This window comes from Caretta caretta, chromosome 5 (assembly GCF_965140235.1).
Source record: "Caretta caretta isolate rCarCar2 chromosome 5, rCarCar1.hap1, whole genome shotgun sequence".
NCBI classification, from domain to species: Eukaryota; Metazoa; Chordata; order Testudines; family Cheloniidae; genus Caretta; species Caretta caretta.
Genome location: NC_134210.1, coordinates 48,659,601 through 48,672,452, shown reverse-complemented (window position 1 = coordinate 48,672,452; position 12,852 = coordinate 48,659,601). Strand labels below are relative to the sequence as shown.

Below are 12,852 nucleotides of genomic sequence, written 5' to 3'. Positions count from 1 at the left end.
AGATTAATACAGCAGAGAAACCATAAAAAACCTGGTTTGCTGTGTGTGAATGGGGAAACTGAGGCACACTGCCTCAATGGCTGGATGCCAAGAGAACTGTAACACAAACTGCTTTCAAGCTAGTCAGTGACTAACCCTCCTTCAGTAAGCAAAGAGGGGAGGTGTGACACTCTGTACCTTGGGGGAACACCCTACACCCCCATGTTCATCTTTATAAAATGATTGTGTGCAACTGCAAATGCACTGTGTGCCAATGCAAAGTTTGTAATGTTGGGTGTCTTCGGAAGGCTCATGATGCACTGAGCATGGTTGTTATAGTGATGTTATAGTAATTGTTACAGTAATGTTATAGGTTATAATTTCATGTATATAGTTATGAGGCTGAAAATGTATCCTCATGGCTTAAAGAAAGCCCAGGCAAAAACTCTCCAAGAACAGAGAGGCAGTTCACATCTCATCAGGGCATGTATGGGACAAACCCAGCTCAGCCTCACAAGAACCAAGGATGAAGGCCTAGGCAACAACAAAAGGATCTTTTAGACTCTGAGTGAGTCACCCCCCTTCCTGAAGTGGGCAGGGGCGGGGCAAAGCCAAAAGGGAAGAAAGAACATGATAAAAGGGAGAGACGTTTGCCATGCTCTCTCTCTCTCTACCACCTCCATCTACAGACACCACACCAAGCGACTGAAGCACTGATCAAAGGGGAGAGCCTGGCTGAAGAGCTACCAGCCAGCTTGTGATGAGAAGCATCTAAGTTTGTAAGGGCATTGAAAGTGTTAAGATCAGCTTAGAATGCGTTTTGCTTTTATTTCATTTGACCAAATCTGATTTGTTATGCTTTGACTTAGAATCACGTAAAATCTATCTTTATAGTTAATAAATTTGTTTATTCTATTTGAAGCAGTGCATTTGGTTTGAAGTGTGTCAGAGGCTCCCCTTGGGATAACAAGCCTGGTACATATCAATTTCTTTGCAAAACTGATGAACTCATATAAGCTTGCAGCGTCCAGAGGGTATAACTGGGCACTGCAAAACGGAGGTTCCTAGGGTTGTGTCCGGGACTAGAGATATTAGCTAGTGTCATTCAGTTGCAAAATCCAAGGAGCAGCTTATATGCCAGAGGCTGTGCGTGAACAGCCCAGGAATGGGGGTCTCACAGCAGAGCAGGGTAAGGCTGGCTCCCAGAGTCAAAGATTGGAGTGACCTAGCAGATCACCGGTCCAGATAACACCAAGGGGAATGTCATACTCCCTTGCTGCAATTTAAGCCCATTGTTTCTTGTCCTATCCTCAGAGGTTAAGAACAACAATTCTTCTCCCTCCTCCTTGTGACAACCTTTTATGTACTTGAAAACGGTTATCATGTACCCTCTCAGTCTTCTCTTTTCCAGACTAAACAACCCCAATTTTTTCAATCTTCCCTCATAGGTCATGTTTTTTAGACCTTTAATCATTTTTGTTGCTCTTCTCTGGACTTTCTCCAATTTGTCCACATCTTTCCTGAAATGTGGCGCCCAGAACTGGACACAATACTCCAGCTGAGGCCTAATCAGCACAGAGTAGATCAGAAGAATTACTTCTCTTGACTTGCTTACAACACTTCTGGTAATACATCCCAGAATGATGCTCGCTTTTTTTTGCAACAGTGTTACACTATTGACTCATATTTAGCTTGTGGTCCACTATGACCCCCAGATCCCTTTCTGCAGACTCCTTCCTAGGCAGTCATTTCCCATTTTGTATGTGTACAACTGATTGTTCCTTCTTAAATGGAGTACTTTTTCCCTCAGTAAATTCTTCCCACATACACCACACAAACTCTCACATATAATTATACATACAAAATAATCCTTTCAGCTAATCAAGCTAGTTATTATACAGGCTGAGAAGAGATTATTTCTATTTTTAAATATCTGTGAGATGCTTAGATACTATAATGATGGGGAACGCAAAAGCAGATATTGCATAGCATAGAATAGTATGAAGCAAGAAGATGAAGTTTACTAGGATTTCTCCATTCTAAAAACTTCAATAACTGATGTGAAAAAGTAGAAAAGGATTAGTAGACTTTAAATAAAGAAAAAGACTGTAATAAAAATGTAAATTCCAGACTCAATAATTCTATACCAACACTAATAACATCTTAGAAAAAATTAACTCTTCAGTAAAATATTGTAAGATACACAAAACATTTAAAATAGCTATTAAAACATGTACATACTTGTTCATCTAAAGTACCCTGAAATGCAGCCTCTGTTAATGCTTTTATTTCTTCCAATTGCTTCACAGAAAATTGAGGTTCAAAATTGTTAATTGTTATTTGAGTGCAGTCATCTATCTGGAAAATACTGGGTTCTGATCTCAAATGTTCTTCTTTAGCATTAACCTCTCTTTCCTTCCCTACTAATTGACGGAGAGGCTGTACTACAGATTCTGAAAAGGAGTTCAGTGCTGTCAGAAGCTCTAGTGGCAGGACATTGCTGTTCTCATCTACTGATATATCTACAGATAGAGCATCCCCTTGACACTGTAATGTGTCTTGCAAGGGGTTTATCATTTCTGGACTCTCTGAATCACTGAGTGGTTTCAGCAAATCTCTAATTTCAAATTCATCAGCCATTATACTTTGTTCAGTTAATGTTTCCCTGGAAATCTTCTCTGATGTTGATGATAAAATAAAGTCAGGTGTAAACTTCTCAAGAGAATTATCTTTTACTCTAGTATCTAACTCAGTAATGGTCATAGTGGCACTCTGACAATCTTTTAAAACACCTGGAAATACATTCTCTGATGTCCATTCCTTTGGAGCCATTAATGTTTCTTTTACAACTGCACTTGACAGTAGGCTTCTTTCGGGAGAGTCGTCTTTATCAGTTAATCGATGTGAAATCTAAATGAAAAAATGTTCACAAAAATGGAGAAATGTTTCTAAAAGCATGTAATGAACATTTACTTTACAGTTCATTAATGCTCATAATATTAGGTTTACAATTTTTTGATAAAGCAAGCTACAAGCCCCTAAGAATTTCCACAATGGAAAAATTCCCATTGACCTTAATAGGGGACAGACTGTACCCTTACTCATAAAGGCAGACTGAATTAAGTTGTTGACACCCTTATTACTGAAGATCCAGGATAAGATGCAGAATAAATCTACCACTATTTTGAGATCAAAGGTCTGATCCTGCTCTCAGGGTACTTGTGTCCCATGTTAATGCTCAGGATGATTTCTCTTCCTTTTTAGTACGACATGAAGTCATTATGTAGTCAAAGGAAATAGTAGAAGTGCAGACTACTGCAGATACAGTCTGACATATATGTTTTGTTTTAAATCACATGCAACTACTGACAGGGTGCAGAAAGTTTGTCCCACATCCAACACTGAATATTATGCAAAAAGTAGGGTAAATATAGTTATTTAGACTCATAGACTTTAAGGCAATAAGGCACCATCATGATCATCTAGTCTGACCTGCACATTGCAGGCCGTAGAACCTCACCCACCCACTCCTGTAATAGACCAATAACCTCTGGCTGAGTTACTGAAGTCCTCAAATCATGATTTAAAGATTTCAAGTTACACAGAATCCACCATTTACCCTAGTTTCACCTTCAATTGACCCACGCCCCATGCTACAGAGGAAGGCAAAACAAACAAACAAAAAACCCAAAACCCAGGATCTCTGCCAATCTGACCTGGGGGAAAATTCCTTCCCGACCCCAAATATGGCAGTCATTTGAACCCAGAGCATTTTGGCAAGACTCACCAGCCAGACACGTGGGAAAAAATTCTCTGTAGTAACTCAGAGCCCTCCCCATACAGTGTCCCATCACTGCCTGTTGAGAATATTTGCTACTAGCAGTCACAGATTGGCTACATGCTATTGTAGGCAGTTTCACCAGTTTTATAGTAATTTTTGTCATGACACCAATAGACATGCCTGTGACAGACTGATAATATCCTGTAATATCCTGAACCTTGTGGAGTTAAGATAAACTTTATTGAATTAAGCTAATCCTTACTGAATTAGGTATAATACCTTTGGTTTCCACTGTATTACAAATGCAATTGTATATGTGTTATTGTGGAATTGTATGTTTCTTCTCTAGTAGGAAGGGGATGCTAATGTACTTCTTCCATTATTGTCCTCTGACCCCACCCCTCTTGGAGAGGTATGCATATACTAGTTCAAACTGGATTCTCCAGGAACCAACAGACAAAGAAAGGATTTTAGATAAATAGCCTGGTTTTAAACTGGCTCAGGGCCTTCTTTCTGATCCAGCAAATGGGCAAGATCTCTAGTCCACAGAGGGCCCCAATCCTTGGGGGTTAGAAGGGTTAGAAGGACTGGGCCTACTGAGGCCCATAAGACTGTGTGCTTGTCCTGAGCTGAAGCTGCGATGTGAACTTGTAACCACAAAAGAAACTTCTTGGGTGGGTTTGGAAGGACTGCTTCAGAACCCATGTTGGGGTAGGGGTAATCTCTGGTAAACTTATAAGCATTTGTGTAGGTTCTTTTATTGTTTTTAGTATGGTTTTTCCATAGTGCTTGTACCTTAAGAATAAAATAGGCTTACACAGAAAGAATTGTTTATAAGAAATGTATAACTTGACAATAACTCTTATCGGTCTCTGAACAGAAAACAAGCAGGTGTGTTTGTGCAGCCTACCAGTGCCTCTGCAGCGAACGACACAGTGAAGGCAGGAAACTGCACAGCCTGGAAATACCACCCCCAGAAGGGAGAGAGACACGGGACTTCACCTAAGAAAGGCAGTGACTGGGGAGCTAGAAACCTGAGAGCAGGTGCCCTCATTGGACCACTGAGGGGAAATACAGGTGCAGTTGTCCTGAACTGACATAGTGCCTGTTCTTCATTCAGTGAAAATACAGAATTTTTTCTCCTTCCTATGAAGGATTGTCTGAAATTTCTGAGCCAGGTACCTCAGTTAGTAGCTCAGAGGACTGACGTGTTTACAGTTTTTACCAACATCGTATTTTTCGCGGCTCATACTGTTGCCACAACATTGTATTTTAGGGTAAATTTCCTTCAAGAGACATTTTAAAATCTTTTGTTGCCAACACATGGCAAAACTGTAGAGTGCAACAGCATTTTAATATCAGCAATATAAATCTGATCAACCACACTGACAATTACAACTGTAATAAAACAACAAGACGACAAGATCACTGAGGAGAAGAACCTTCTTCATACTGATTTATGGATTTTTAGAACAAACTTGGAACATGCAGTCCTTTAGAGAAACTAAATTTTAAGCATTATGATATAATCCAGTCACCAAGGATGCAAATTAAAAGATCTATTGGCAAGTTAGGAGGGAGAAGGAGAAACAAATTTGTTAAGTAACGGGAAAATTACTACCATCATATGATAAATATGATTTCCAAAAGAGACTAAGAATATAGTTAAAATGTTATAATTATACAACAGTTTAAGGGACTGAGAAAAGGAGGGATACTGAAATGATAATCTGATCCAGTTTAAAGAGATGTATTTTATAATTAAATGGAGAATTCAGTTTACTGCAGAAAAGGGCTTGATCCTGCACCCATACAGTGTATGCGCAGGAGGGTTAACTGAAGAAGAATTACAGTTTATGAAAGACCAACAATGGCCAACTTTTGTGAGATTAGAATAAAGATTATTGCAAGATACTAGGGCATAAGGAAAATCAGAAGACAGAGGAATGGTAGAATAAAAAGGAATACTACTTTGTCAAAATCAATAAAACCCAAATATGACTCATTTTAGGATATCAAACTTCTATTAAATTACAAAATCTTGACAGACAATTTGTCTTGAAGTTTTTTCACAGTTCTAGCTGCAAAACTGGCAAGCTTGAGACAGTCACAGTGTCTATGCTGGGAAGACTGTAATAGCTATCAGTTTCTCTTGCTACAGTTCTTTCTGGAGCATTTTGGTCTGTTCATCATATAGTGCTAGAGATCAGAGAATATGAAAAAATGAAATTTACTGTAGTAACTGAGTCTCAGGTACAAGAAAAAGCAAACTCAAAAGAGCCTTTTACTCCTACTAGTTTATCAAATATCATCTCTGGGAATTCTCCCTAGACACTGGAATTCCTAGTTCTCCTAGTATCTTTAGGTTTTACAACCTCCTTTGAGATTATTAATCATTGGTATTCTGTTTCAGGAACTTTCATATTGGATTTTATTCCATTGAACCAACTCTGTAATATAGGGAAGTTTTACTTGATGAAATTTGTTAGTATCAATATTAATATGTACTGTAAAGAAAATAATCTCCTGGCTTTGTTTATGATATGATTACTTACTCATACAGTTTAATCTGTTACAAGATATATGTTTTATTATATTGTCTTTAGTATTTTCTTTTGGGAATTTTAGAAGATTCTGTTATTTTCCAGATGTTAATCTCACTCAGAATCTACGAAGAAAGTAAATTCTATTTATATGAAACTTTAACAGCTTTCTTTTGGATGCAAATTTTGCTTCACCCACCTTATATAATTTAAACAAGGTGGCAACCCTTGTATGAAAAAATGTGTCTCTATTTCTCCCTAATAAACAGAATAACTTGTGGCTTAAAAAAAAAATCAATGGTAAATGATTTATCTGTGTATGTGGCACAGACTTGGTCTTCTGTTACTTAACACTAGAGTATAACTCTAGTATGGAAAATGGCTTGCACAAATTACAGGTTGGTATCTGAAGTACACATATGCTAGTGAACTGATCATAAGCAAGGATTCACACAGCATGCATGATAACACAGGAATCTTTGGATTCAACACCACAGACAAAAGAGATACAAAATGCATCTCCCTGAACCAGCAGGGGCCAAGGTTCTAGAGCAGGGGTCTCAAACACGCGGCCCGTGGGGCTATTTCCTGTGGCCCACCAGCTCCCTGCTGTCCCCTCTCCCCCTCCCCCCAACGTTTACCTAGAGTGGCTCCTGCCCAGTGTGCACGCCGGTGGCAGCAGGGCAGGCTCCCTGCCCTGCCCCTACGGTTCCCCGTTCCCAGACAATGGGAGCTGCTGGGGACGGTGCCTGGAGGCAACAGCAACACACAGGTCCCTGTGCCCCCCCCCAGGTTCCGGCCACTTCCCAGAGCAGCGCATGGGCAGGCAGGGAGCCTGACCTGCCCCGGTGTGCACCGGACCAGAGCCCATCCCCTAACCCATCCCGCAGCCAAACCCCCTGCCCTGAGCCCCCTGCCGCACCCTGCACCCTGACCCCCCTGCCGCACCCTGCACCCCTCCTGCACCCTGACACCTGCCCTGAGCCCTCTGCCACACCCTGCACCCCGACCCCCTGCCCTGAACCCTCTGCCACATCCCTCACCCCTCCTGCGGCCCAACCCTCTGCACCCTGACCCCCACCGCATCTCTCACCCTTCCTGCACCCCACACCCCAATTCCCTGCCCTGAACCCTCTGCCGCACCCCGCACCCCTCCTGCGGCCCAACCCCCTGCACCCTGACCCCCACCGCACCTCTCACCCCTCCTGCACCCCACACCCCAATTCCCTGCCCTGAGCCCCCAGCCGCACCCTGACCCATGCCCTGAGCCCCCTGCCGCACCCCTCACCCTCCTGCACCCCAACTCCCTGCCCTGAGCCCCCGCCACACCCCGCACCCCTCCTGCAGGTGGTGGAGGAGGGGGTGAAGTTAGGGTGGGGATTTCAGGGAAGGGGTTAGAATGGGGGCAGGGGATGGGTGGCAAGAGGTGGGGCAGGGCCTCATGAAAGGGCTGGAGTGGGGGCGGGGCCAAGGGCGGCGGCGGGGAGGTATCAGTAATGCGGCCCTCAGGCCAATGTACTAGTCCTCATGTGGCCCTCGTGGGTCATTTGAAGGTTTGAGACCTCTGTTCTAGAGAATAATTCACTCCTCAAGCAAAATAGGCCATTTTATCACCAGCAGCCTCCAACACTGGTTTGTCAATCAGGAGAAGCTCTAAATTTAGCACTTCTAACTTTTTGGATTACTACACACCTGTGGAAGGGAAAATTGCAACCACTTTAAGTAACTACAAGTCTGCCAGCAGGGCAGGTTTCCTAGGGCGTCAGCATCTAGGTGAACAGTGATTCTGGCCCATGAAAGGAAGCCACATTGTTTACAAGTTCATGTCTATTTCAGCTTCAGACACACCACTCTTGCAGTAAGATATTGTCCCTCCCCAAACTGCTTTCAAACTATATTATGCATCTGTGTTAAGAACATGTGCTTCACAGTGGGTTTGGACAAAGACTGGTATTTTTGCTTTAAATATTCTAAACATATGGAGCCTCATTTTTCCCCCCAGAAAATATTGTGTAACTGCTAATTAAATCAAATCAAATGGTTGACATGCATTCTGTTGTAAGAATATACTCACCTTTCTCTCTGTTTTCAGAAATCCAGGCATGTCATCATCTAAACCTATAATGGTGGTGAATAAAATAATATTTTTCAAATTTACTGTCACTGAATTGCACTTGTTGAGCTTCTCAGCCTTTTCTGATTAAGGGGTCCCCTGGATGTTATAAGATGTTGAAGTTTCAAATTCCCTTCACACTTTTTTCTTGAGGTGGTCCCTGGCTGAAGCTAACTGAGTTTGGTGAAGGAAGCTCTATTTAACAACATTTTCTAACTTAATTACGTTTTTTTTATTACTTTTACCTCCTGTTTTCTTATATCTGTGACCCATAGTTCTGTGCCTTTAAAGGTTACCTATCAACTACCACCATCTGTTTCAGGGAATGCAGCATACTTCTCACACCCTCCACACTCAGTCAGCTCTGTTGCCCACTTCCTAGCGCTCAAGACACCCCTAAAAGGGGAGGAAGGAGCACAGGGGCCCACAGGGACTGTGATTTTCACACTCTCCCTTCCCCTTGCACATCCCTGGAACATCCAGGCAGTCTCACCCACAACTTTATTAAGCAGTGCTACCACAGTAAACTCAGCTTCAATCTAGAACTATATCAATATCTTAGGAAAACCATGAATAGCAATTATTTTATAAGAAACTTGCAAAAGTTATACAGTCCCAACATCACATGAAAAATAATGTAACCTGTACTCCAGGACATCTTTGAAAAAGGAAGCAAGGGCCAGATTTTTAAAGGTACCTAGCCACAGGGGCACCATTTGGAGGGTGCAGGGGGGGCTCTACGCCCCCACCCCGAGTTTCGTACTGCAGGTCTACTCACCCTAGCCCCAGACGGATCTTTTAACTGCAACATAGCTCAGCCTGAGTGAAATATATGATGAGTTCGGAAGCTGGGAACAGAACAGCATTTGGGGCAGGGAGTTTGTTTATAAACAGAGGCAGGATGATTAATATAACAAAAAGCTGGTCATTAAAGTAAATTAAGGATCGTTAGATGATCCTGAAAAAATTTCCAGGCACTCCTGTTAAAAGATAGGAAACAAAGGGTAGGAATAAATGGTTAGAAGGGAGAGAGGTAAATAGTGGTGTCCCACAGGGATTTGTACTGGGACAAGTCCTATTCAACATATTCATAAATTATCTGGAAAAAGGGGTACGCGTAGGAGCCGGAGCAGGGACATGCCGCTGCTTCTGGGAGCTGATTGAGGTAAGTGCTGTCCAGAGCCAGCACCCCGAACCCCTCCTGCACCCCAACCCTCTGCCCTAGCCCTGATCCTCCTCCTGCCCTCTGAGCCCCTCGATCCCAGCCCAGAGCACCCTCCTGCACCCCCAACCCCTCATGTCCAGCCCCACCCCAGAGCTCGCACCCCCAGCTGGAGCCCTCACCCCCCTGCACCCCAACCCCTTGCCCCACATCCGGAGCCCCTTCCCACACCCTGAATTCCTAATTTTTGGCCCAATCCCAGAGCCCTCTCCTGCACCCCAAACCCCAGTTTCATGAGCATTCATGGCCCGCCATACAATTTCCATACCCAGATGTGGCCCTTGGGCCAAAAAGTTTGCCCACCCCTGCACTAGACCCCACTCTCCTCCCAGAGCTGAGATAGAACCCAGGAATCCTGAGAGGGTCTCTCTCCCCACAGAGTTAGTAACAATGTAAGAATATACGTTAAAATTTTAAACCTAACCAGTGTCCCTTAAGTGCCTTGCCACAAGACATCAGAACATGTGAGTATTAGAGCTGAGTGGGTCTAATATTTATTTCATTTTCTTTCTTTTATATAGGAATTAGATACAGGGCTCCTGTCTGCTAATTGCTAAAGTTATCTGTCAAAATACTAGAGCTTTCAAGTGCCTAAGTAGCCCCTGGAATAACAGTTAAAGTTGGACCCCCCCCACCAAAATCTGAAATGAGGTCCCTGCTTGGGCACTGTCCCACTCAGTGCCACATGTTTCACCACCTAGCGGAATTTTGAAAGCCAGGATAGGTGCCAGTTAAGCACTTTTCTCCCTATTCGCTTAGATGGGGACCATCTAAGCAGCTACATATGGGACTTTAAAAAGCTGAAATGAGCGCTGCCCTGCTTAACTGGATATCTTCTTACTCAAGCTAGGCAAGCTTGGAACTTTGCAAAGCGATGAGAGGCTGACCGGCCCTTACACACGTTTGACTGCTCCACAGTTCACAGGCCATTTCCACTATCTACTACAGCGCTGGAAAAGAGAAAATACATTTTATTCCCCTTCCCCTGGAGTCTCCCTGAGCACTCCTAGGAGCCCTAGCCACTTGATCAGACACACTCCACTTCCCTGCTGCCAGCCAGAACCAAACCACAGGACAGAAAAAATGGTGAGCTGAGCTTCCGACCATGCTGTCATGTCAGCATTCTGGAGGGTGGGGGAGGAGCAAATGGAGAGAAAGGGAGGGAGGCACGCCATGCCAAGCAGCACACACTAATCCAATTCCCGTTGTCCATAGCCTCAGAGGGTTCCCAGCAACTCCTGGAGGAAGTCAATTTCAACAATATCCCTGAGCACATAAAAGATAGCTTTCACCATCCAGCTGGGTTGAAGGAACCCTGAATTTATGCTCTGGATATACTCAAGTGCTTAGTGGATCCCCAACTGCTATAGGAATGCAAGGGGACAATCTCCTACAAGGGTGGAAGGAACAGGAGAGAGTCCTGCCTCTTCGTTTAGTCCTGGCCTTAGAGAATATGCTAACAGGAAAAATACATGAAAATCCCTCAAATACACAGGAAGAAAGTAAGAACCACCATGACTAAACTCCTAAAGTGACCCAGGGGGGTCCTGGTGCCGTTATGCCAACCCTGCTACTGATCTGAACAAAACCTTCCCAACCCTCCTTTCCTATCTTCCCCACCAGGACACTCATGGACAGACATGCATTCCTCACTCACCCCTGCTCCAGACCACAGTTACTGGGTTACAAAGCTACAACCATTTGCTGTGGGGGAATGGCAGCACTTAGGACACTAAGGCTTAGCTATTTCAGTGCCAATGGGCAGGAAAACAGTCACCCAGGGGGGTTAGGCAACTGCTGAGCAGTGGATTTAAAAATACCATGGGCATGTAAGTGGTGGATTTAGGCACTTAGTTCTTCTTTAGGCACCTAAGTACCTTTAAAAATCTGCCCCTCTGGTCTCAAAGGTCACATATCTATATCCTAAATAAATCTATATCATAGAATCACAGAATATCAGGGTTGGAAGGGACCTCAGGAGATCATCTAGTCCAACCCCCTGCTCAAAGCAGGACCAATCCCCATTTTTTGCCCCAGATCAACTAAACGGCCCCCTCAAGGATTGAACTGACAACCCTGGGTTTAGCAGGCCAATGCTCAAACCACTATACTCATTTACAGTTTCTCAGTTGTTTCTTCCAAATTTAGAGTGACTGTATTTTAGGTTGTTTTTTACAACATAAAACATACCTACAGTGTAATTTTGCTCTCTACCTACTGAGGCATTTAGCGGAAGACCAGGCTGAGAAATCTTTGTAGTAAATACTGCACCCCTAAAAAGAAATAAATATAATTTTAAAAGTTCACCATTCAAGGAGCAATGCACAAAAATACTTTGCCTGTTCTCATGGGCTAAGCCTTCCCTGGCGCAGCTGCCACTGACCTGCTGCCGGACACCTGGGCCGCAGTGGCCCTGCCTCTTCCCCGAGGCCCCAACCATCTGTTGCTGCCTGCCTGCTGCGGCTTGCCGCGTCTCACCTCCTTAGGGGTGGGGGAGTGAGGAGGAAACACAATGAGCCAGTGGTGGGTGAGAGGGTCTGGCGGGGGAGTAGTGAGGCTGCTCGCTTGGCCGTGCGCTGGGGCTTGCCGGCCATGGGGGGGGAAATGCTGGCAGGGGCCGGTGGCTCAGGCCGGTGCTCAGGGTGGCTGGTGGCTTGTCCCGGTGCTCGGCCTGGCAGCTCGGGGTGGTGGCTCAGCCTGGTGTGGCTGGGACTGGACTGGCAGGGGGCAGGAAGGGGGCAGCAGCCTGGCGTGGCTGGGGTGGGCAGGCTGTGGGGCTCTTCTTGTTATGGGGGAGTTTGGGGCTCCAGCGTGCGGGGGGTTGCTGCCTCAGGCAGAAGGGTCACGGCCAGCAGGCTAGCCTCCCCAAAGCGGAGGTTCACCTGCCACTCATGCCTGTTCTGGTACTTTGGACAAAATTTTCAGCCTTGTCTTAACCAGGCCTCTGGTTGTAGTTAAGACAATTAATGTAATTTTTCTGTGCAATTATTTGTGGAAGCACTTTAGGTCTTTTAGAGGCATAAATTCCCAACTCACAAGTGTAATCAGTAACACACTTCTCAATTATCTAAATTGGGCTGGCTATTATATTCAAATTGCCACAACAGCCACACTCTGGCTTGCAGCAGCCTCGGCTACTATCTGCAGGGTGGCCGCGACATACTCCCCACCTTGAATTTTCCCAAAAGACATATATTCTGTACTGTCCAGCCCT

General features: G+C 44.4%; 1 protein-coding gene across 1 annotated transcript in view; it reads right to left on the bottom strand.

Annotated features, from left to right (window-relative positions):
- The window catches only part of ANKRD31 (ankyrin repeat domain 31), a 117,390-nt gene that overhangs the window by 90,940 nt on the left and 13,598 nt on the right, over positions 1-12,852 (bottom strand). The window contains exons 5-7 of the mRNA XM_048850981.2: positions 11,829-11,911; positions 8,378-8,421; positions 2,221-2,889 (exon numbers count right to left, since the gene is read on the bottom strand). Coding sequence (XP_048706938.2) covers positions 2,221-2,889; positions 8,378-8,421; positions 11,829-11,911 — 796 coding nt within the window. The remainder of the gene's footprint in view (positions 1-2,220; positions 2,890-8,377; positions 8,422-11,828; positions 11,912-12,852) is intronic.